General features: G+C 47.2%; 2 protein-coding genes across 9 annotated transcripts in view; both read right to left on the bottom strand.

Annotated features, from left to right (window-relative positions):
* Nucleotides 1–1366, bottom strand: part of TTC28 (tetratricopeptide repeat domain 28) — a 575247-nt gene extending 573881 nt beyond the window's left edge. For 2 of the 5 annotated variants that reach the window (XM_043901459.1, XM_043901460.1), the window contains exon 1: nt 1147–1366. In XM_043901459.1, the coding sequence (XP_043757394.1) occupies nt 1147–1248 (102 nt within the window). In that variant the 5' untranslated portion in view covers nt 1249–1366. The other 3 variants (XM_043901457.1, XM_043901458.1, XM_043901461.1) reach the window with 2 other exon arrangements.
* Nucleotides 1367–5234: 3868 nt separating this feature from the next.
* Nucleotides 5235–22567, bottom strand: part of CHEK2 (checkpoint kinase 2) — a 35656-nt gene continuing 18323 nt past the window's right edge. For all 4 annotated transcript variants that reach the window (XM_043901449.1, XM_043901448.1, XM_043901450.1 and 1 more), the window contains 8 exons: nt 18037–18098; nt 15712–15811; nt 13322–13408; nt 12241–12404; nt 11900–12015; nt 10828–10913; nt 6596–6676; nt 5235–5474 (listed from right to left, as the gene is read on the bottom strand). In XM_043901449.1, the coding sequence (XP_043757384.1) occupies nt 5385–5474; nt 6596–6676; nt 10828–10913; nt 11900–12015; nt 12241–12404; nt 13322–13408; nt 15712–15811; nt 18037–18098 (786 nt within the window). In that variant the 3' untranslated portion in view covers nt 5235–5384. The remainder of the gene's footprint in view (nt 5475–6595; nt 6677–10827; nt 10914–11899; nt 12016–12240; nt 12405–13321; nt 13409–15711; nt 15812–18036; nt 18099–22567) is intronic.

Raw genomic sequence — 22567 nt, 5'->3', positions numbered from 1 at the left:
TACCTGCCTCAAAAGAACAAAATTCTATAAGCCTAGCTTTCCCAAATGATGAAGAGAAAAAAAAATGTATTTTTTTATTCAGAATTCAGTTTCAGAAATTAATTTCAATCTAACTAGGGTATATACAGTTGATGGCTTATACTAAGCAATGTATATACCCTGCTTTTGAATAAAATATACTGAAAACAAGGAATTTATAAACAGTCATAAAAGTTAAGTTGGGACCTGAGGAAAATCACATACAGTATATCTGACAGAGATCTTAACATCAAAAAGCTCCTGAAAATACCTCAAGAACTCCTATTTTGGAAGCTCCCTAAGTCAGTCTTCCTGCAAATATTTACTGACCATCTACCATAAGCCAAGCACCGCGAGTGATACCAGGATGCCATGGTGAGCTCTGAACCATAGTAACCTAAGAGTTTGTTAAAAATTCAAATGTGCTTCTCTGCCTTGGAGCGCCTGGGCCTGGGTTGAGTCGTGACGCCTGTATTTTTATCAAGCGCTCCAGTTTATTCCCAAACCCTGGCTGTCTGCGGGCAGGGTGCTGGGGGGCATCCCATCCCACCCAGTGGGAGCCACACCTCTATTTCACTCGGTTTCAGTCCATTTCACTCAGCTTCCTGCACTCAGACGGATAAATACCCCAACCACACCACCAGCTGAGGTAAATGTAAAGCATTCCAAAATCCCCTCTGTGGTAACACTCTGACAGACTTGCTTCTTTCCGAGGACGGACAGCTCACTCCCTCAGATTCTACCTGGGGCTGTCTGCACCTGAGCATCCAGGAGCTGCACCGACACCTGTCTCCCAGAGGCTGCGGTCTCCCTTTCCCGTGGGCCCGGGCCGCGGGCAGTCGCCGCCTTGAGGGGCCGGAGGCAAGGAGTGGCACCGCGCGCATTAGGCGCCGACTGTATACCGCTCCCCTCCCCGCTGGCGCGCACACACAAACACTCCCGCGGAAACTGAGGTGGGCACGCGACAGACCCTGTCCTGACGCCGAGCGACGCAAGGCAGGGCTCGAACCCGGACGGCCGGGCGGGTTCCGCCTCGCGGGCGCTCGTCAGCCTCTGAGGCCCGGCCCGGCTCGCACCGACGGAGTTTCACAAAGAAAGTCTCCCGGCCCGCGCCCCTCACGCACTCACCGGAGCCGGCGCCGGCGGCGATTCGGGCTCCCGCCGTCTACGACTCCGTGCCGGGGTCGACCCCGGGGTGGGCTCAGGCGCGGGCGGCGGCGACTGCTCCATCCCCGCGGGGCACGGGCCGCGTCCGCCTCGAGCTAACGGTCCCGCCAGCTAGGCGCGCGCGCCGGCTCCGCGCGCCATGTTCCCGCCGTGCCGCGCGCCGCCGCGGCGCCTCACACTGCCCCCCGCCGCGCACGCTCCCCGCGCGCCTCCGCGCGTGCCCCCGACCGCGCACGCGCGCACTCGCCACGCCCCCGCCCCCCGAAGCCTGACGCCCTCCGGCCCCGGCCCCGCTCTTCCCAGCTTCGCGCCCACCCCCTCCGCACCCGTCAGGCCAGGGCCAAGCGCTCGCTGTTCTGGGCTGGGCGCAGCCGCCTGCCGCACTGCGGACGACGCCAGACCAGGCCCCTCGTAGCATTACCCCTTTTAAAAACTTCACCTGCTTGGACTTGAAGTGGTGGTCTACCCCAAGAGGGAATTACCCCCAAGAAGTGTGAGGGGAAGGACACCGCTAAGGTGATGAGATCCCCATCGCAGTGGTCTGTGAGCACGTGCATGAGCCTAAGCGGCACAATTGGATGTCTGTGTCACTGGAAAAGTCACACTCAATGGAGAAACTGAATTTGAGTCCCGCACCTCCACTATGTTTGCCTGATTAAGATCAGGTCTCCAGAAGCCTGTTTTTCCTTTATGGGGAAAGTCTAACAACTAAGACAAGTCAGAGGACTTGAAGTAATCCAGATAAAATATCAATACCGCACCTAGTACTTTTACCAAGTAGTAAACTGGTGACAAAAACCTCTTAAGTAATTTTATAATCAAAAACCAAGGTCTCTTGAAAAGGGAAATTTCCGTTCAAGCCTTGCCTCCACTTCTTGCCAACTGGGAAATCTCTAAACCCATAAAGAGAAGAGGGGCAGCAAGGCCTCACAGGGTTGAGGTGAGCTTTCTGAGGAGGCACACATGTGTCTGAGCACAATGCCTGGCACAGCAAGCTCTCCAAGCTTCAGTGGTATAATTCCAGCCCTGTCCTTCCAAGACTCCTAAAAGTTTAATGAAGGGGACTCTGCTCCCAAACCCTGTGGTATAATTAGCTGGGAGGGGGTTCTCTCAACCTTGAGGCTGGAGGGACTCTTAGTTCCCACATCTTCACTTTCCATTCTTTGCCCCAAACCTCTCTGAAAACCCTGAAGTTGGCACAAAAACAGCAGTTGTTTAATTTTCCCTACTTAAAAAGAAGTGTGTCCAAGGATCTCTTAGAGTTTGCAAATGGTTGGATTTATTAGTCTGGCCTTTTCTAGACACAAGTGACCAAACAATGAAAAAAATTAAAATAATTTGTTTCTTAATTAAAAAAAAAAAACTCAATCTGAAGTAAATCAACTAAGGGAACAAGTGAAAGTCCCAGGTGGTACCTCACTGAAGGGATAGTTGGATCCAGGTGCTCAAACAATAAGCTCAGTCATTCTACATCTCAGCTCTGCTTCTGTCTGTGATGACTTCATTCTCATGCAGTTCTCCCCACAGTGTCCTGGGCACCTCCCAGCTCACACCTCTACCATGGTAGGGTGAATAATGGCCTCTAAAGGTGTTCTCATCCTAACTTCCCATAATTTGTGAATATGTGACTTTACATATTCACAGCAGGAACTGTTTCCCAGTAGTTCCAGCCAAAAGCTTGGGTTTTCTTTCTTTAGGGCCCCACGAGTCACGTGCATCTGCCTGAGCCTATCACAGCAAGACTGGCCAGAATGAACCATATGGAGCCCCTCTAGGAAGGGAGTGGGGTCAGCCCTGCCACAACATGGGTGGGTGGGGCAAATGGAAAAAGGGACTCCCCTTACCCCTTCTAATTGCTCCTACTAATGTTGCCATCCTAGCTCCATTTGCTAATGTTTCAGTCCTCTGCCCACCTCCAGCTGGGTGGTCAGTGGGGGAAGCTCTACCAAGGGAGAGGCCCCAGGGACCCCTTTGGCTTCTTAGGTACCATCTCCCCCTCCTGCTATGAACTCATGGGATAGGGGAAAAGAATTCCCCCCTAATGAAAAGTGGCGTATGAGGTTAAGAAGTGGAAGTGGATGCTTGGTGTCCCCAGATCAGCAGCCGATGTCTCATTAGTGAGTATATGTTTCCTCTGGCTGCTGTAACAAATTACCACAATCTGGGTGGCTTAAAACAACACACATTTATTCTGTCAAGTCTGGAGGTCAGAAGTCTAAAATCAGTTTCATGTGGCTAAAGTCAAGGTGTAAAGTAAAAGGAGAGCTCCTCACGGGGCTCTGAGGGGAGAATCCATTTCTTTGCTTTTGGTCAGCTGCTAGTGACTGCCTGTAGTCCATGGCTTGTGGCCTCTTCCTCTGTTTCCAAAGACTACCACTCCCTCTCTTCTGACTCTCCCTGTGTCCCTCTTAAAAGGAACACTGTGATGACACAGGCCCACTTTGATAAAACAGGACATATCTTCCCATCTCAAGATCCTTCATTTAATCACACCTGCAAAGTCTCTTTTGCCATGAAAAAGGAACATATTCATAAATTCTGGAGATTAGGATAAGAACATCTCTGGAGGCCATTATTCATGGTAGGTGTAATCAGAGAGTGCACTGAAAACAGAGACGGGCTGGTTGACTACCCCAAGAGGGAAAGATGCCCTAAGAAACCACAGCCTTCACATTAAGTATTCAAATGAGCTGAAACCCATCTAACTTGGCAATCTCCGCCTCATTCCTTTAAATATGCAAACCACCTAAATCCCCATCTAGCCCTCAGCAACAGGCCAGCCAAGCCTCAGAATGCCTACACACCCTTTTAATTTCCATTGCCAACCACCACCCTCACTGCCTGGGGCAACAGCTGTGTGCCTCTCGCCCTCCCCTGGCTGGCTCAGCAGCGGCATCCGAACCAAGGCACTCAACTCATGGCATGGTCAGCAAACTACAATGTGGCCTAGCATCAATCAGCCAAAGTGGCTAGAGAAGCAAATTCAGTGGGTCAGAAAGAGACAAGAGGAGCCAGCCATTAGAACTGCCCGGGCTCCTGATGGCCTCCCAGGCCCAGCCCTCTGTAAGGCCAAAACAAATCTCCTTTTCCATGAAGTAATTTGAATGGGCCTCTGTTCCTTGTCCCCAAGATGTCCCAAGTTCCACAGATTATGGGGTTGTATCCATCCACCATGATTGAACATGCCAGTATTCAAGACTTAGACATCAATCTCACATGAGTTTTGTCTGTGAGTCTACATCCCTGAGTCTGGATCGAATAGGGAACATGAATTTGAGTCAGGAAGCCCTGGGCTGGGTCCCAGCTCTGCCACTTCCTAGCTGTGTGACATTGAGTAAGTCACCTCACTTCTTCGGTCTGGGTTCCCTACTTATAACATGACGGTAATCAGAGGACCTAGCACACTGAATCGCTAGACAAGACCAACCAAGGCAGGCACTTTACACAGGGTCTTCTTGGTCATCATTGGGTCAATATGACAAGCCCACATGCCTTATACACATTTCAAACACAGTCAGTGTTTCTGGTCTTTTTCCTGTAATCAGGAAGTTTTTGATTTCCACAACTTATCTGGGTCTGTGGTTTTAGGGTCCATGAGGGTGAGAATGGGACTCTAAAACCATGGGCTAATTCCCTGTTGGTCCAGAGGTTAGGACACCATGATTCAAGTGCAGGGGGGCACAGGTCTGATCCCTATTTGGAGAACTAAGATCCCGAAAGCTGTGCAGCCAAAAAAATAAAAATTGAATTTAAAAAATTAAAATAAAAAACACAAAAGTGGGCCATGGTATGTGTACCAAAGTACCAACTGTCTGGTAAAGACTCTGGCAACCAGCCAGTTTCAACAAACCCCACCCTGACTTGCTATTCCCCACCCCCTGCCACTTTCTAAGGGGTCTTTAGAATTTGTATGCAGCTCACCCAGGGACGTATCCTAAGAAACATGTCTAGTTACAGCCTAAGGAGAAGCACCAGAAGTACACATATCAAATACATACACACTAAAATCATGTAGCTAAGAGCTGATCAACACGCAGAAAGCACAAAGCCCGGGTTCCACCACATTTTGAATTGTGTATCAATGGTTGTGGACAAGCAGCTGTTCCCATAATGAAAATACAAACTATACAAAACATATTTAAAGAAAATGGCAGCAGAAGGGTTCAAGAAGGTACACGTCTTCCGTGGTCCACCAGCGTTCACGAGACAGCTGCACACACAGCCAGGCGCTTCGTGGGGTCGGCATTCTCTGCTTCCCCTTCGCGAAGCCGCTTTAGACTTGTGGAAGGCTGCAAGTAAAGGAAAGGGGAGAGATGTTCAAAGAAAACCTCCGGCTTCGTCACAATCATCAGTTTCCCAATATGCTTCTAGTAATCTTGGAGCACTTCACGTGAACCTTCTAGGACCAAGAATGCTGGTCGTCCTCATTGGCTCTGAACCCCTACCACACCCCTCCCCGTCTCACACACACTTATGGGACTGACATTTCTCTCCCCTGGGGCCTCCAACCACTCAATGATGCCTATTGAAAGTAAGCTGCAGGGACTTCCCCTGGTGGGCCGGTGGTGAAGCATCCGTGCTTCCACTGCAGAGGGCACAGGTTCAATCCCTGGTTGGAGAACTAAGATCCTACACGCCAAGTGGTGCAGTGAAAAAAAGAAAACAAGGAAACGAGCAGCATAACCAGCCTCCTCTTGGTTGTCTTCTCCTGACCCTTTTGTGTGTTTTCCCATTTACAGAATTGTGAGGGACCAATGGGAAAATGAATGTTACTGAAAGAAGGCAGGACAGAAATGAGCAGATATTAACATATACACAATATCACAAATATCATCTTTGTGATATTAACATATACACAAAGAACTTCAGAGGAATAAGATTATAATCAGTAAGTCATCAATCACTCCCCCAAATTTTTAAATTTTCAACAAATTTAAATCTGAGCCTCTAATACAGTCTTCCAATGTGGCTCAGTGGTAAAGAATCCACCAGCAATGCAGGAAACGCTGGTTGGATCCCTGGGTCGGGACGATCAACTGGAGGAGGAAATGGCAACCCACTCCAGTATTCTTGCTGAAAATATCCCATGGGCAGAGGAGTCTGGTGGGCTACAGTCCATAGGGTCACAAAGAGTCAGACAAGACTTAGCAACTGAGCATGCACACAATCTTGCCTTACAGGAGACATTGAATAATGACCCCCACCTGTGCTTCTCTAATTTATAAAACATATTCTTCATTATTAAATCTTCTAAAGATATTGGAGCAGATCAAGCTGAAAGTATCTACGACATTACTCCTTACAAAAAAATGTTAAGCAATTGCAGCTGAACAGACTATTCAAGCTCTTCATCCTCCACTCATGGGCTCCTTAAACTTAGCCTACATTTAATGACCATCATCCAGAATACCTGGGCAGGGACCTGGGGCAGAGCCATCAACTTATCTTCTTCAGAAAGCAAGTTGTTAAATTTTCTCTTCATGTCCTCATCCTGTGAAGAAATGGAAAATCTAAGTAGGCTGTGAATGCGGGAAAGAAAGCTCCTAAAAGGCAGGGCCAGGATGCTCCCGGAAACAGAGAAGTGGGCTAAGATGGGGGTGGAGGGGAGAAAAAGGAACAGTCTAATCAGCAGTCAACACTCAGTCAACATAGGCTCAACCAAACCCATACACCCTAAGTGCTCTAGGTGGGTCAGAGAGAACCACAGACCTCAGTGGTCAAAGACTTTCAGAATAAGCGTCCCAGATCCTGAGAGATGGCAATCAGGAAGCCAGATACTGGGGTTGGCTCCATGCTGCTCTGCACATCTTTCCAGCAGGTGCCCCCCTCCTACTGCCAACAACAAAGCCTGTTAACAGGGTCACCCCAACAAAGCAACCCTGCACCCTAGAAAATTCACCAAGCAAGCACTGTATGAGTTCTAAGAAGGATGGCAAGCCTGCAATACCCCAGAGTTAATGAGAGGAAAAAGTGAACAGGTGCTTCCTGCTGCTAGAGATGGAAATGAGGGGTGGGGCAGCGCACATAGACACCCCTGCCCACCTCCCTGGATGCTCACTTCTGCAGGGCTTAAAGATTTGCCCACCAGGAGAGGTGGCCTGGTGTAGCTTCCCCCTTCAGAAACGTGAAATGCCACATGGTTAGGAATGTGGACATTGGGGCCAGCTGAAAGCTGAGCTCAGCCATTGCAAGTAGCGTGTGCAGAATACAGTCCCAGAGCAGCTCGTTTCCAAATCCCCATGTACCTTCCCATCCCAGCCCTCCCCTACTCCTCCCACTATGTATTGGCATACATAGTGCACCATGGGGGACGTGGGGGAGGAAGAACCAAGGAGTGAAGGCCTTCAACATTCAGCAATTTGACTGCAGAAAACTTAGTGCACAAGGATCAGTTTACCTGTCCTACAGGTCAGCTCAGTTCAGTCACTCCGTCGTCTCCGACTCTGCAACCCCATGGACTGCAGCAGGCCAGGCCTCCCTGTCTATCACCAACTCCCGGAGTTTACTCAAACTCAGGTCCATTGAGTCAGTGATGCCATCCAACCATCTCATCCTCTACGTTTAGCAGCTAGAATCACCTGCTTCCATCACTCTGTTTATTGAGCTACTCAGTGTAGCTCCCCATTGTCCAAGCACCAAGTTCATCCACACTCTCCTCCAGGATCTCACTTCTCGGGCAAGGCCACCCTCAAAGGTCCACCCCTTATTTCTTCCTACACCTGCTCACAGCCTCCACCGGGAACGCCCCCTGTGCCTTCCTGCCCACCCACCCCACCCACCTCTCTCTTTCACCCAGTGAACAGTTTATGAGGACCCTTGGGCGCCAGGCACCATAATAAGCACAGGGGCCTCTGTATCAGAGGGGCTCAATCAATGTTGAAAATGCTATTCACCCATCGTTATGGCAACTGAATTGTTGTTATGACTGAATTGTGTGAGTTATGACTGAATTGTATCCCCTCCCCCTTTCCCCACTTACATGTTGAAGCCCAACCCCCAGTATTGTGACTACTTGGAGACAGGGCCTTTGCACAGATAATTAGGTTAAAATGAGGTTCTTAGCTTAAATATAAGACATGACACCATACAACTCCTAGAAGAGAATATAGGCAAAACATTCTCTGACATAAATTGTACTGATGTTTTCTTAGGTTAGTCTCCCAAAGCAATAGAAATAAAAGCAAAAATAAATGAATGTGACCTTATCAAACTTACAAGCTTCTGTACAGTAAAGGAAACCATGAACAGAACTGAAGGACAACCTATGAACTGGGAGAGAATATTTGCAAATGATGCGACAAGGGCTTAATTTCCAAAACATACAAACAGCTCATACAACTCGATAATAACAACAACAACAAAAACTCAGTCAAAAAATGGGCAAAACACTTAAATAGGTATTTCCTCCAAAGAAGACATACAGATGGCCAACAGGCACATCAAAAGATGCTCCATGTGGCAAATTATTAGAGAAATGCAAATCAAAACTACAATGCGGTACCACTTCACACAGGTTAGAATGGCCATCATTAAAAAGTCTATAAATAATAAATGCTGGAGAGGGTGTGCAGAAAAGGGAACCCTCCCACATTGTTGGCGGGAATATAAACTGGAGCAGCCACTATGGAAAATAGTATGCAGGTTCCTCAAAAAACTAAAAATAGTTGCTATATGCGCCAGCACTCCCACTCCTGGGCATATATCTGTACCAGGCAAGAATCTGCCTGTCAATGCAGGAGACATAAGAGACTTGGGTTCGATCCCTGGGTCAGGAAGATTCCCTGGAGTAGGAAACTGCAACCGCTCCAGTATTCTTGCCTGGGAAATTCCATGGACAGAGGAGTCTGGCAGGCCAAAGTCCATGGGGCCACAAAGAGTAGGACACAACTGAGTGTGCACACACCCATATCTCAAAAAGATACATGCATCCCTAAATTGGACACTGTTAATGACAAGAAAGAATGACAAGATTCATATTCTTTGGACAAACAGTCTAGTGCCAGATCCACAAAATCACTTAGTTTCTTCAAAAAATGCTGACTTTCCCAAAATAAAACCTAAACTGTCAACTAACAGGTGATTTATGTGGGCAGTCGGCATCCTTGTTCCCATTGAATGTTCGCTCCACCTTTTGCTGGAAAAATAAAACATGGACAAAAGAGTATTCAAGTGAGACCCCTGTGGCAGGGCTGAACTTCACCTTTTCCTTGGCTGTTAACAACAATTTTCAACAGTGAGACAAAAAGTTAAAGAAAAATAGGCTACGCTTGTTTGTACATTTGGGGTGGATGTAAATCCTGTTCCCAGGCTAACTGGCAAGCTCTGTTTTTTTCAAGACTAACAGCTCCTCCACCTCCATATCTGGCCCCCAAGAGTTTCCCTATTAAGGCATATGAAAAGAGCCAAGAGGAATGTTTTTCTTTTTCATCAAAATTAAGTCCCCACATGCAAAGGCACCCTTTGTTTCCAAATTCCTTTTCTCCAGGGTCCTGCAGTTTCAAATCTGTGTGGTCTATTAAGTGCTAAATCATCTGACAGATTTTTTTTTTCCTGGGGGGGAGGCGGGATGGGGGTGGGGGGGACTGCTGTTTCCAGGGCAACATCCCAAACATATACATCAACTTTTTTTTTATTGTAGGGATTTCTTGTTCTCAACCTGAGCTGGCCTGAGCTGAGCGTTGGAAGACAGAAAGAATAAGGACAGTCTTCCCAGAGCCCCAGAAGCACAATGCTGAGACTGGATGGCCCCAGGAGTTCCTGGACTAGAAATTCCCAAAGTATGTGAGCCTCCAGCTCAAGCAACCTGGTTAAGTCCCCCATCCATCCCCACAAGTAACAGAGACCAAATGCAAGTTAACAGAAAGGGGTATGGCTGGCTGTACTGAAAGGAACTCCACTACACAGGCCTGGCATCTGTCAGAGAGCCTGCCCAAGGCTGTAGTGAATTCTAAAACCAAAGACTAGCCCAGCAAAGGCACAAAGGGCTTCCAACTCCAGTAGCTTGAATGAAGTCAACGCATAATCTAATGGGAGCCACAACCCCCAGCAGGGACACAGAGGTAATGCAGACTTGAAAGGCGCAGGTGACAATCTGCTAAGAGCATGTTTGCTCACCATGAACAGGAGGCAGGACCCCCTCACACAGGATCACTTGGGCTTAAGAAACAGCCAGGTTCTCCCCGCAGGGGAGAGGTTGCTCCCCTCCTCCCACCACCGTTTCCATGATCTAAGATTGAAGATGGCGAGAACGCAGTTCATCCCATCTGTCTGAGGTAAGGGGTGTGAGAGAAGCGAAGGACGCAGCCGGGGTGGAGGTTCGGAGCTACAACCACCTCTCAAAGGAACAGAACAGAACACAGCTGAACTGCAGACTCGGAGAAGAAGAGCGGAACAGGGATAGGCCATAGGAGAGCTTGTTCATCCAAGTCAGGCTGTAAAGGCTGCACACAAAAGCAAGACATGCCCGCACTCACACCCACAGACATAAACATGCACCTCCACCCACCTACAGCTCAGTCTTGAAAAATGGCATTAAACAGACCCAACCAAACAAACGTGTGTTTTCATCCTCTTCCCCATCTCGCAGGCACAGATCAGGGTTGCCTGGGTATTTCAGGCAGGCAGCCACTGCCCCATACACACCTGAAGCCATGGGTGTCTTAAAGCCTCTTCCGTCGTAAAACGTGCCTTTGGATCCACTATCAACAACTTCTTGACGAGATCCAGAGCTAAAGCAGTAAGATAATTTGGCAAACCACAGTGAGAAGGATAAAAACATTAAATCAACAAAATGAGAGTGTGCCAGAATCACAGGCCAACATCCAGAAAGAGGAGAGAGGGGCTGAGGTCACAGTGAGTCAGCAGACACAGCGAGCAGGGCCCCCTAGTCCTCCCCACTTTCAGCATTTGTCCGAAGACTTTAGAACACCAGGAATGCCATGATGGTCCCCATGGCTCCCTGCTCAGATACCACAACTTCTTAACTCTCTGTTCCTGGTCCCCTTACTGGACTCAAATTCAAACTAATTAAAGCTGAACTTCCCCTGGTTCTAAAACAGTCAGGATGTTCAGCCAACTCTCTCTGAGACCCATGGAGTGATGGAGAGAGTTCCTCAGCCAGGGAGAGCTCTCTCCTAGGAATCGCAAGCTTGGCAGAAACAAAGCTGGACTGTCCAGCAACAAGTGGAGGCTGGCTGTATATTATTGCAACAATGTTATTCATCAGATGTTCTGACACTTAGCACAATCATCTGTGTTACATTGTTTGACATTTAGTTTCAGTTTTCTACTTTTTCTTTTCAGAATTACAAAGTTACCCTTTTAAGTTCTAAAACACAGAATAACAAGTTACATTTAGCTTTTGCTGTGCTTACTACTTCAAAGGAGACCTTGTAACTAAAAAGTTACCCATTATTTTGCACCCTTAAATAGATATCAGGCACAGTGAGTATATTACAGGGTTAGAAATTAACAAAAAGGAGATCCAGAGATGTTAAGTAACTTGCCTAAGGTCACAAAGCTAAAAAGTACAGCAGTCTGGCTCTGGAGTCCAAGTTCCCAATAACTTCCTTGGCCTCTAAAATGGTGTAAAAACTAACAGAAAATAAGAACAGGATCGACAGGAGAAAACATCACAGAATTTGAAAATAGACTCCCATCACAGCACACATACATCTTAGCAAACCACAAATTCTGAACTCTTTCGCATCCATACCCTTCTCTGAGACCTCTGCCCAGACTTCGGGAATGAAGTTGTATTTTCCACTGGTGATCTGATCCTTCAATGACACTTGAGTCTTATGCTCAGAGAAAGGTGGATACCCACTGAGGCTTCATATTGGTAGAGAGAGAAAGGAAAAGAAATCAAGTGGCATTCTCAGTGGCATTCAGATATATCAATTTTTTTTTTAGCATAATGAAAAATCAGGTATTGTTTTAAATCAATGGTCCAAATAAAGTGACCTAAATTAAACACAAGCTCTCTAACTGGACACATTTCTGATTTCACCTTAATACCACCAACCACAGTCTGAAGCGATAAAAACTTTTTCTTACCAAATGAAAAGAATAACTCCTAAACTCCAGCAGTCCACAGCACGGTTATATCCCGCAGTTCCAAAGGAATTAAGAACCTCTGGAGCCAGGTAGGTGGGGGTACCACATAAGGTTCTCATCAGAGAGGTCTCCCCCAAAATCTTGGACTGCCCAAAATCAGTAATCTAAAATAAGGACAAAAGGGCATCTCTTTTAATGTCATTAAATAAAAAGTAACATAGTCTGCCAATTCAAAAAAGACATGAAGGTTACAATAGTTCCTAGCCTATGGTTCATACCACTGTTAATCTGGACTCTACACATTCTTGTCTTCGTAAGGTAATTTTTAAAAAATATTTTTATTTATTTGGCTGTGCTGAGTTTTAGTTGTGGCATCTAGTTCCCCAACCAGGGATCAAACCCCGGGCCCCCTGCATTGGAAGAACAGAGTCAGCCACTGGACCCCCAGGAGAGCCCTGTAAGGTGATTTTAATCTTGCAAGTTATTTAATTTTGCTTAAATGAAAATTCCTGAGCTAAGGAACTTTAAGGCTCAGGTTTTCTCCCAACTTAGATCTATATTCTCTGTAACCTTACAAAAGGCCAATAACCCTTAATAGACACTCTAGAAGTCTAGTTATTCCTGATTCTTCTTAGACCCCAGTTTTTCAATGTTGGCTCCAAACGGGAATGCTGAGGAGCTGAGGAAAATACTTCACCTGGGTGCCACCTACGGCAATTCTAAGGTGCAGGCTTGGTGTCATTTTTTTTTGTTTTTTTCCTCTAAATCAACAGGGGATTCTCAAATGAAGCCAGGCCGGAAGTACTGTCTTAGATAGAGGAAGACAGGGGATGTGTTTCTCCCTTCTAGACCCTTCCTTCCTCTCTCTGAGGATGAAAGTGGCTTGTACACATGGAGCTCAATAAGTGCTCATTTGCATCTTCACTGGAGCAATACCACCTGGATGCTGAAAGAACGGCTAAGAATGGAAATGTCAAATTCCTTACCTTTTTAGGCTCCCACTTTTTACTTGATGAATTTGAAAACAGTTTCTGAACAGAAATCTACTGGAGTGGCCACATACAGAGCATAAATTTCTTACCTTTATAAGGCAGTCCTCTTTTGGGGATGACAGTAGGACATTCTCTGGCTTTAAGTCCCGATGTATAATGCCATTTTCATGAAGGTACTACACAGAGAGGAGTAACCCTTAGATTTATGGAGTAGGTACGTGAGACAGACACACACACATCTTATGGCTGGATGAAATGACAAGTCATTTTACAACCACATTCTCTCCCAAATCATAGAAAACCACTGGATAAATGGACTACTATTTACAAATTTGTTTGCAAGAAAATCTTTAAAAAGTAGAAAAAGGCAACTTATGACAGGAGACCTTTAATTTCACTCTTCAAGATAATAACTATTCCTTCACGTTAGCAGAAATAGGTGTCAGTCTCAATAATAAAAATGCAACAGGTGACATAAAATATTTGGGGACTATTTAAACTATAAAAATTCTACCAAAAGAGTGTTTTTGTTGATTCCACTTCTGAGAATATTTTTAAGGGGACTCTATAAAGTACACATATGTAAATTATCTGAACACCTAGAGTTAACATATTCCTTGATGCAAGATCAGTCTTTGAAAACTTGATGACTGAAATAGAATGGGTTTCTAAACATCATAAATAGAATGATGTTTCTCTGTGTACTCATTTTTATATACCAAGTCATATTTCTTTAGGAAAAAAAGAATTTCCCAAGTCCACTGATCTGTATTCAATTCACCTTAATATTCTTGGTATAAGGTTGGGAGCAAACCACCTGGGTCCCAGGTGACTCAGTTGATAAAGCATCTGCCTGCAATGCAGGAGACCCGGGTTCAATCCCTGGGTCGGGAAGATCCCCTGGAGAAGGAAATGGCACCCCACTTCAGCATTCTTGCCTGGGAAATTCCATGGACAAAGGACCCTGACGGGCTACAGTCCACAGGGCCTCAGGAGTTGGACACAACTTAGCAACTAAACCACCACCACAAACCATGAAGAGAGTAAAACACTGGTTAGGTTGATAAAAGCAGATGCTACACGTGATCTTAACCAAACGGCTGAGAAGTGATGTTTGGCAGAAACCAACACAATTCTATAAAGCAATTATCCTTCAATTAAAAACTAAATTAAAAAAAAATTAAAATCACTGGTTAGGTGTTTATGGGCTTCAGGTTTCTCTGGATATCCCTCTGGCCTAGAGCAAAATACCTCCAAAACACTGAGAAAGTGACCTGGTGAAACCCCCAGGCTGGGCACCCAGGTAGACCAGCCCCTGGAAAACCTCCCTCAAGCCTCACTCAGTACAACAGCTGCTCCCAATCCCTATGTTTCTTGCACAGAGGCACATTCTAAAAGAAAGAGACCTTGGTGGGTCCCCACAACATCTGGGTTGAGAACGGGTGATGTTCTTTGAAGCATGCAGGGTGCCATCAGCCATTCACCCCAACACCTGCCCCGAATACTGAAGAGAAGGCAGTATACATGCGTGCCCGTGTGCCTGCTGCAGCACTGAAAAAAACACATTACCACGTGTAAGTTCAGCTCAGCTCAGTCGCTCAGTCGTGTCCGACTCTTTGCGACCCCGTGGACTGCAACACGCCAGGCCTCCTGGTCCATCACCAACTCCTGGAGTTTACTCAAACTCAAGTCCATTGAGTCAGTGATGCCATCCAACCATCTCATCCTCTGTTGTCCCCTTCCCCTCCCACCTTCAGTCTTTCCCAGCACCAGGATCTTTTCCAGTGAGTCAGTTCTTCACATCAGGTGGTCAAAGTATTGGAGTTTCAGCTTCAGCATCAGTCCTTCCAATGAATATTCAGGACTGATTTCCCTTAGGATGGATTGGTTGGATACAGATAGCTAATGGGAAGTGGCTGTATAGCATAGGGGGGTCAGTTGTGCTCTGGGACAACTTACAGCGGGTGGGAGGGAGATTCAAGAGGGAGGGGACGCGTGTATACCTATGGCTGATTCATGTTGATGTATGACAAACCAACACAACATTGTAAAGCAATTATCTTCCAATTAAAAATAAATGGAGAAAAAATAAAAAACCAGGATGCTGCAGATGAAGGAAACCCCTAGTACTGTGCCACAGGGGAGTGATCCATCCTCACCCCTGCCCCAGAGGTAAGGGGGATTTCTGCAAGGACCAGACACAGTAGAGATCCCTGCCCTCCAGAAAAACCTCCTAGCTAAAGAGAAGCTGTGTGGGACCATGTGTTTATTTCTTTAACTTCCTTCTTTTTTTTCCTAAACTTCACAGCAAAAACTTTCTCATCTGAGTCAAAGGGGTGGGGTGTTTTTGCCAAGAACAGAACAACCCACACACAGACTCTGCTCTCTGGGTTTTTATCCCTGGTCCCTCATTTTCTGCCAACTCGGAGAGTAACTCACCTAAAAGAAAGCTGTCAAAAGCACCAAGGGCTTCTCTTACCTGCACAGCCAGGAGCATCTGGTAAAAATAGAGCTTGCACGTGGCTTCTTTCAGGCGCTTGTGCCCCACCACCCTGTCGAACAGCTCTCCTCCTTCCATCCTGAAACACACAGGCAAAGCAGGGGGTTCGTTCCTAGAGGGAAACTCACTTGGAGGGAAGATAACAACACAAACAAAACAAACTCGTCAAGACAAGCAAAGTGGTTTATCCACTCTCAGCTCCCATTTGTCAAGGCAATGAGGCAATAAGCCGCATTCACAATAAAGACATGTCCGTCGGAAACTGAGGAGCAAGGAAAGAGGGGGGAAGAGAGTGATGGGCACTGGACACACTTGGGGAGCTTTCAGGAAATCTGATGCAGTAGATTGGAGGCGGACCCCAGGGGTCTGCATTTTTGTTGCGCACCCAGGTGGTTCCGAGACTGGTGTCGAGGAGAAAGCAGGAGCCTATGACCTGACAACGGGGTCTGAATTTCAGCTCCACCACCTCCCAGCTGTGGGACCTGGGGCGACTTATGCAACCTCTCTGAGCTTGTTTCTAAACCCATTCAAAAAAATGGGGATAAAACCCCACCTACCTTGATGGCTGCTGTAAAAATTAAGAGATTAACTGCTGTAGGTAAGGCATCTGGCACAGTGGAGATGCTTGGCCAGATTATCCAATCCCTCTGCAATTCAGTTCCCATTTCTGTAAAGTGGAGCTAAAGACAATAACTAACTCACGACTTCACTTATGTGACTTATGTGACTTTTTCACTTATGTGACTTCCCTGGTGACAGTAAAAGCGCCTGCCTACAATCCGGGAGACTCAGGTTCGATCTCTGGGTCGGGAAGATCCCCTGGAGAAGGAAATGGCAACCCACTCCAGTATTCTTGCCTGGAAAATCCCAAAGACAGAGGAGCCTGGTAGGCCCCAGTCCATGGGGTCGCAAGAACGACTTCACTACTACAACTCACCACTCACTTGTATGTAACCTGGATGACAGTTATGCAGATTACACGAGTCAATCCCAGTGAAGTGCTTACAGCAGGTTTTGGCTCATATTAAGTGTCTCATTAGCATCAGTTACTGCTATTGTATTATTACAACTATTATTAAACTATTTCTTTAAATTTATCTAACTGAGCCAGGTCTTAGTTGCAGCACGAAGGATCTTCAATCTTCATCGCAACATGTGGAATCTAGTTCCCTGACCAGGAATTGAACCCGGGCACCCTGCCTTGGGAGCACGGAGTCTTAGCCTCTGGGTCACCGGGGAAGTCCCAAACTGTTTTAATGAGATCCAGTCAGATACTAATCTCCTATTTCATAGCAACAGATATTCCCTCAAGCACTTCAAGGGCTATCCAGTCTCTCCTGGAACTATGACTGGCCTGCTGTTTACTTTATAATCTTTATGGTCAGCCAGCACAGCCACTGTTGGCCACTCAGGGGTCAGGCCCAGCCTGTCTGCCATGATGGCCAGTCCCAGAAACACTGCACACTTATGCAGAATGGACACCAAGGCAGGCCTCTTTCAGGAATGAGACAGCAGACGATTTTAATCACACCAAGTAAACCTGCAGGTAAACCAGCATCTGAAAGATACTCAGGTGTCACCCTGGCACAGTGACGCTGAGCAAGAAGGGCCACCCAGGCTATTTCAGAGTAATAACATGCACCTGTGTTTGAGCTCCAAGCGTGCCATGTGCTCTGCTGCAGGCCTTCCAGCCCTCGGAGAACTTGATCCTCATGACTGCGCAGGGAGCTCTCATTATTACTTAACACTAGGAATGTGAGACTCAGACAGGTGAAGTCAACAAACCCATGGGCAGACAGCTAGTCACCAGCAGAGTTGGAGAAGGCAATGGCACCCCACTCCAGTACTCTTGCCTGGAAAATCCCATGGATGGAGGAGGCTGGTAGGCTGCGGTCCGTGGGGTCGCTAAGAGTCGGACACGACTGAGTGACTTCACTTTCACTTTTCACTTTCACACATTAGAGAAGGAAATGGCAACCCCTACAGTGTTCTTGCCTGGAGAATCCCAGGGACGGGGGAGCCTGGTGGGCTGCCGTCTATGGGATCACACAGAGTCGGACACGACTGAAGTGACTTAGCAGCACCAGCAGAGTGGGCTTCAAACCCAGGCCTCAGATTCACCTGCCTTTGGAAACACTAGAGTGCTTTTAGAATTGACACTAACCCCATGTGCTCGTTTTACGGGCCACCCCCCACATACATATGCTGAGGGTCCCCAGGATGAGAAATGCAGGCCAGCATTAGACCCTTTGGTGGTTTATAAGCATTTAAATGGAAACAAATTTTTAAAAGTTTGCTACTTACAATTCCAAAACAATATAATAATCTTCGGCATCAAAAAAGTCTTTAATCTTGATGATACAAGGCTAAAAGGGGGAAAAGAGAAAAAATAGTTAAGAAGCTCCCCAAGAGAAAAACTACAAAAGTAGAACTTGGGACACCCACCCCAGGTGTCAAGGAGGCCAAGCCCAGGCCTCTGGTCCTTGCCTCGGGATTCTCTGAAGTTTATGCAGGGGAGAAGCATGCATGTGTCCCCAGTCGCTTCAGTCGAGTCTGACTCTATGCAACCCCGTGGACTGTAGCCCACCAGGCTCCTCTGTCCATGGGATTCTCCAGGCAAGAACACTGCAGTGGGTTGCCATGCCCTCCTCCAGGGGATCTTCCCAATCCAGGGATAGAACCTGCGTCTCTAAAGTCTCCTGCTTTGGCAGGTGGGTTCTTTACCACTCGCACCACCTGGGAAGCCCGCAGGGGAGGAGACAGAACCCTAACTTGGCTGGCTCCTTTGTGAGAACACACAATAAGCTCTCCACCCCACCAAACTGACAAGGGAGCAGTCCATTTGACGCTTGCACCAAGGGTGGAAGGCCAGTCTCTCCCCAGCCTTCCTCCTCCCCGTCCCAGAGCACAGGGACGCAAGGACACCTAGGAAACCTGGGAGCCGGACAAGGAGCACGGGTAAACGAAGCCCAGGTGGGGAGCCCAGCCGTGGTGCCAGACAGCAGGGCCATCAGCGAACGCACCTGGCACCACAGGGCAACCCATGAGACAAGGTCCTCCACTTTCCAAGCAAGACGGCAATGCTAGTTTCAGAAGAATTCAAAAGCACATGTGTGGTGGAGGAGAGAGATAGATACACATACACACACACACACACACACACTTGTGGCTGAGACTCTGTGACCTCTGATCAATGCTGGGTGCATCTGCTAAACAACAAGGGAGAACAGTATCGTACATTTAAGGCATATAACACCCCTATTGTTTTTTCTAGCACAAAGGATGGACAGTAAAGCTAGTGGTCAGGGTAGATAGAAGAGCTGGTGAGTGTCAAGGACAAACACTCCTACCCACCAGGGAAAAGGACTCTGGCTATGACAATCCAAAGGAAGAGAGCAATAAGATTTTTAGACTGTATTTTTTCATCAAAATCTCGATTTTTACTGGCATATCTATTCACTTTAGATTTTTCAATTTTTGATTAAAAAGACCAAAAGCCTACCAGAGTGGGTGGGTTTGCATTTTCCTGCAAAGCACATTTCATCCCTTCCCATCACTGATTAAAATCCCCCAAGTGATACCTCCCCACAATGAACTGTTAGACAGCGGTGAATGGACGCCCCACCGCCTCCCCCAGCACGATGGACCTTGGAAACACAAGGCCAAGTGGAAAGGGCAAGTCTCGAAACACTTTTGAGTATGAGGTAAATTCGGCAGTATGATCAAGTTTCTTCATTCTTAAACTCATGGCAAGCTCAAAGGTGTTCATCTTAACCGGTTCGCTTTACCACTTTCATTTATTACTTTACATGTGTCAAATATGATATAATTTTAAATTATTTTAAGGCAGAAAGGGAGAAGAGTGAGAGGAGGGAAGGAGGGAAGAAAAGAAAACAGAAATCCTTCAGCACCTTGCGGCTGAAGAGGCTGCAATCCAACTTCTCGGCAGGGATCACCAAGCCCTTCCAGACCCAGCCTCATCGCCTTCTGCCCGTCCCAAACATCCTCCTCTCCTCCTCTCCAGGCCACAGAACTCCCCATCCACCCCAGGCTCTCTCCCCACATCACATCTTTGCTCACACTACCCTCCAGCCTGGTGATCCAGCCTTCTGGGCGCACTTGGCCTCAGGTATCAAGCCCCAGCTCAAAGTCCCCATGGATTTTTTTTTTTTTTTGCCACACCAGACTCTGTAGCATGTTGAGTCTTAGTTCCCCAACCAGGAATCAAACCTGCGTCCGCTGGATGGCAGATTCTTATCCACGGGACCACCAGGGAAGTCCCCCCACTTGCACAGTTTGGATCTATACTTCCTGCCAGTGGCACTAATCTGTGTGGAAACTGACACCCAACACAAGCCTTTCAGCAGGTACTGCAGGGCTGAGTCAATGAGTCAGTCTTCTTTACCTCCCTAGGACCAACACTCAACAGAGCAGCTGGCACACTGTCCGGTTTAATACCATCAACACCAACAACAGACACAAGCACCCACTGAGGGTGGGTCCCGATGGCCACAGTTTGCTCATGGATTCCACAGCCATGGGGTCAGGCTGACAGCAAACCATTTCCACCTCTCCTTACCTGTGATCATTGTACACTTGGCTCTGCAGGACCACCTGTTATTGTCACGATGGTGGAAACACTAAATATGCACGGCAGCATTACATTAAGAGGAACAGAAAAGAGAGCTGAGGGACCTTCCTGGCAGTCCAGTGGTTAAGACTTCGCGCTTTGGGGATGAGGGTTTGATCCCTGGTTGGGGAACTAAGATCTTACATGCCACGTGGCCGGAAATAAAAATAAATGAAAAAGGAGAGCTAAAATTCTCTTGTAACAGAAAGACAACAAGCTATTATTGTTGATAAGCCAAGAGACAGTGGTTTATGCATTAATAAATCATGTAGAAGTAACGGAGGTAAATTCTTCTTTAAAAAAAGCTGAAAAAAATTTTAAATGCAGGGAAGGCGATTAGGAAGGAAGTAAAGCTGCTGTTTATAAACCTTTTAGCATTATCTGACTCCAGAATATACACCTGTGACATCTTTTTCTTTTGGCCGCGAGGCAAAAGGATCTTAGTTCCCTGACCAGAGATCGAACCCTCATCCCCTAGCACTGGAAGCGCAGCGTCTTAACCACTGGACCGCCAGGGAAGTCCATAACAAAATGAAAGGAAAGGCAGAAGAAAAGACAGACATGGAAAAGGAACAGGAGAGGAAGGACTGGGAACTGCCTGGTCTGTTTGGCCAGTGCCACTCTGGGAACGGGGTGGGGCCGGGGGGGCGGCCAGCAGCTGACAGAGCATGCAGAGCCGCCACTAGACTGTCTCCAGTCCCCCCAGCTCTAGGGCCACAGGCTGCAGCTGTCACAGCTGAAAGTGTCTCTCAGAAACCAGAGGCCACCCACCCAGACCCTCCACTTAGGCCCTACAGGGCGGAGGGTAGGGAACGGCAGATCGCTGCCATGCCCCACGTGTGTTTCCTGTGCTGAGAGCTTTGTCTGCGTGCTCGGCCGCTCAGTCACGTCCGACTCTTTGCAACTCTATGGTCCGTAGCTCACCAGGCTCCTCTGCCCATGGGATTCTCCAGACAAGAATACTGGAGTGGGCTGCCATTTCCCTTCTCCAGGGGATCTTCCCGACCCAGGGGTTGAACCTGGTTCTCCAGCGTGTCCTGCACTGCAGGCAGATTCTTTACCACTGAGCCACCTGGGAAGTCCTGAAAGCTTTAGAAGCATATATTCAAGTCTCATCGACCTTTGAGGTTAAGTATCCTATGATCTCCGGGGACAGACAAGGGAGCAGAAGCTCTGCAAAGTGAAATGACCTGCTCAGAACAAGGGATGGGAACCCAGGTCTGTCTCCCCACTAGACTAAAGCCATGTAAGAGGAGAGATGGCCAAGTCTATCTGTGCTGACTGCCTGGGGCCTAGAAAACAGGCTGGCACCATAAACATTTGACAATTGATAAATCAGTGCCTGACTCCAAAGGTCAGGGTCTACTGGACCTTATACTAGGCTCTATTCACTGTCCCCAAATATCCAAATGCACTCATGCGCCCATCTCTGCTTCCCAAGGACTCCCAAGTGCCCTTATAAATTGCCAACAAAAATCTCCAAGGATCCTTTTTAGAGTTCTAAATTCCTCTCTTCTGCAGCAGACATTGGATTTGTGTAAATGTTATGTTTGGGGATCTTCTGACATCAGAGAAAATTCTCTGAGGATTCTAAGTGTTTATCTTTGGGGGATGTTTGAAGCAACCCCACCCTGGAAAATTAGAGGGTTCCTCTCTTTAACAACATTCCAGATCCCATGGAAAAAAAGGAGGCAAAGGCAGAGGAGAGGTAGAAGTTGCAAGGCATTAGAAGAAAGCCAAGCAGGAAGTTCAGCCACTCACACTCTCATGGGTCTTCAGATCCACCACAAATTCTAAAGGAACCTACTGAATTACTGTGTCCATGTGATGTTGTTCTTAGTTTCTATTTGTCATTAGGAGGATCTGACCAGGTCAGAGAAGGGAGAAGAAACCTTTTGTAGTTCGGAGGTTAAGAACCAGAATCAGACAATCCAAGGGTCCCCAACCCATGGCAGGAGCTGAGCAGCGGGCAAAGGAGCAGTTTCACTTGTCCTTACGGCTGCTCCCCATCAATCAAATGACCGCCCACTGGATCTGTATTATGGTGAGCTGTATCATGATTTCATTATATATCACAATGTAATAATAATAGAAATATAAAGAACACAATAAATGCAATGCACTCGAATCATCCTGAAACCATCCTCCACTCACCCCAGGTCTGCGAAAAAATCGTCTTTCGTGAAACCAGTTCCTGATGCCAAA

Source organism: Cervus elaphus, chromosome 5 (genome assembly GCF_910594005.1).
Source record: "Cervus elaphus chromosome 5, mCerEla1.1, whole genome shotgun sequence".
In the NCBI taxonomy this organism is placed as follows: Eukaryota; Metazoa; Chordata; class Mammalia; order Artiodactyla; family Cervidae; genus Cervus; species Cervus elaphus.
The sequence above is the reverse complement of the archived record's forward strand: the minus strand, read 5'-3'. Positions and strand labels throughout refer to the sequence as shown.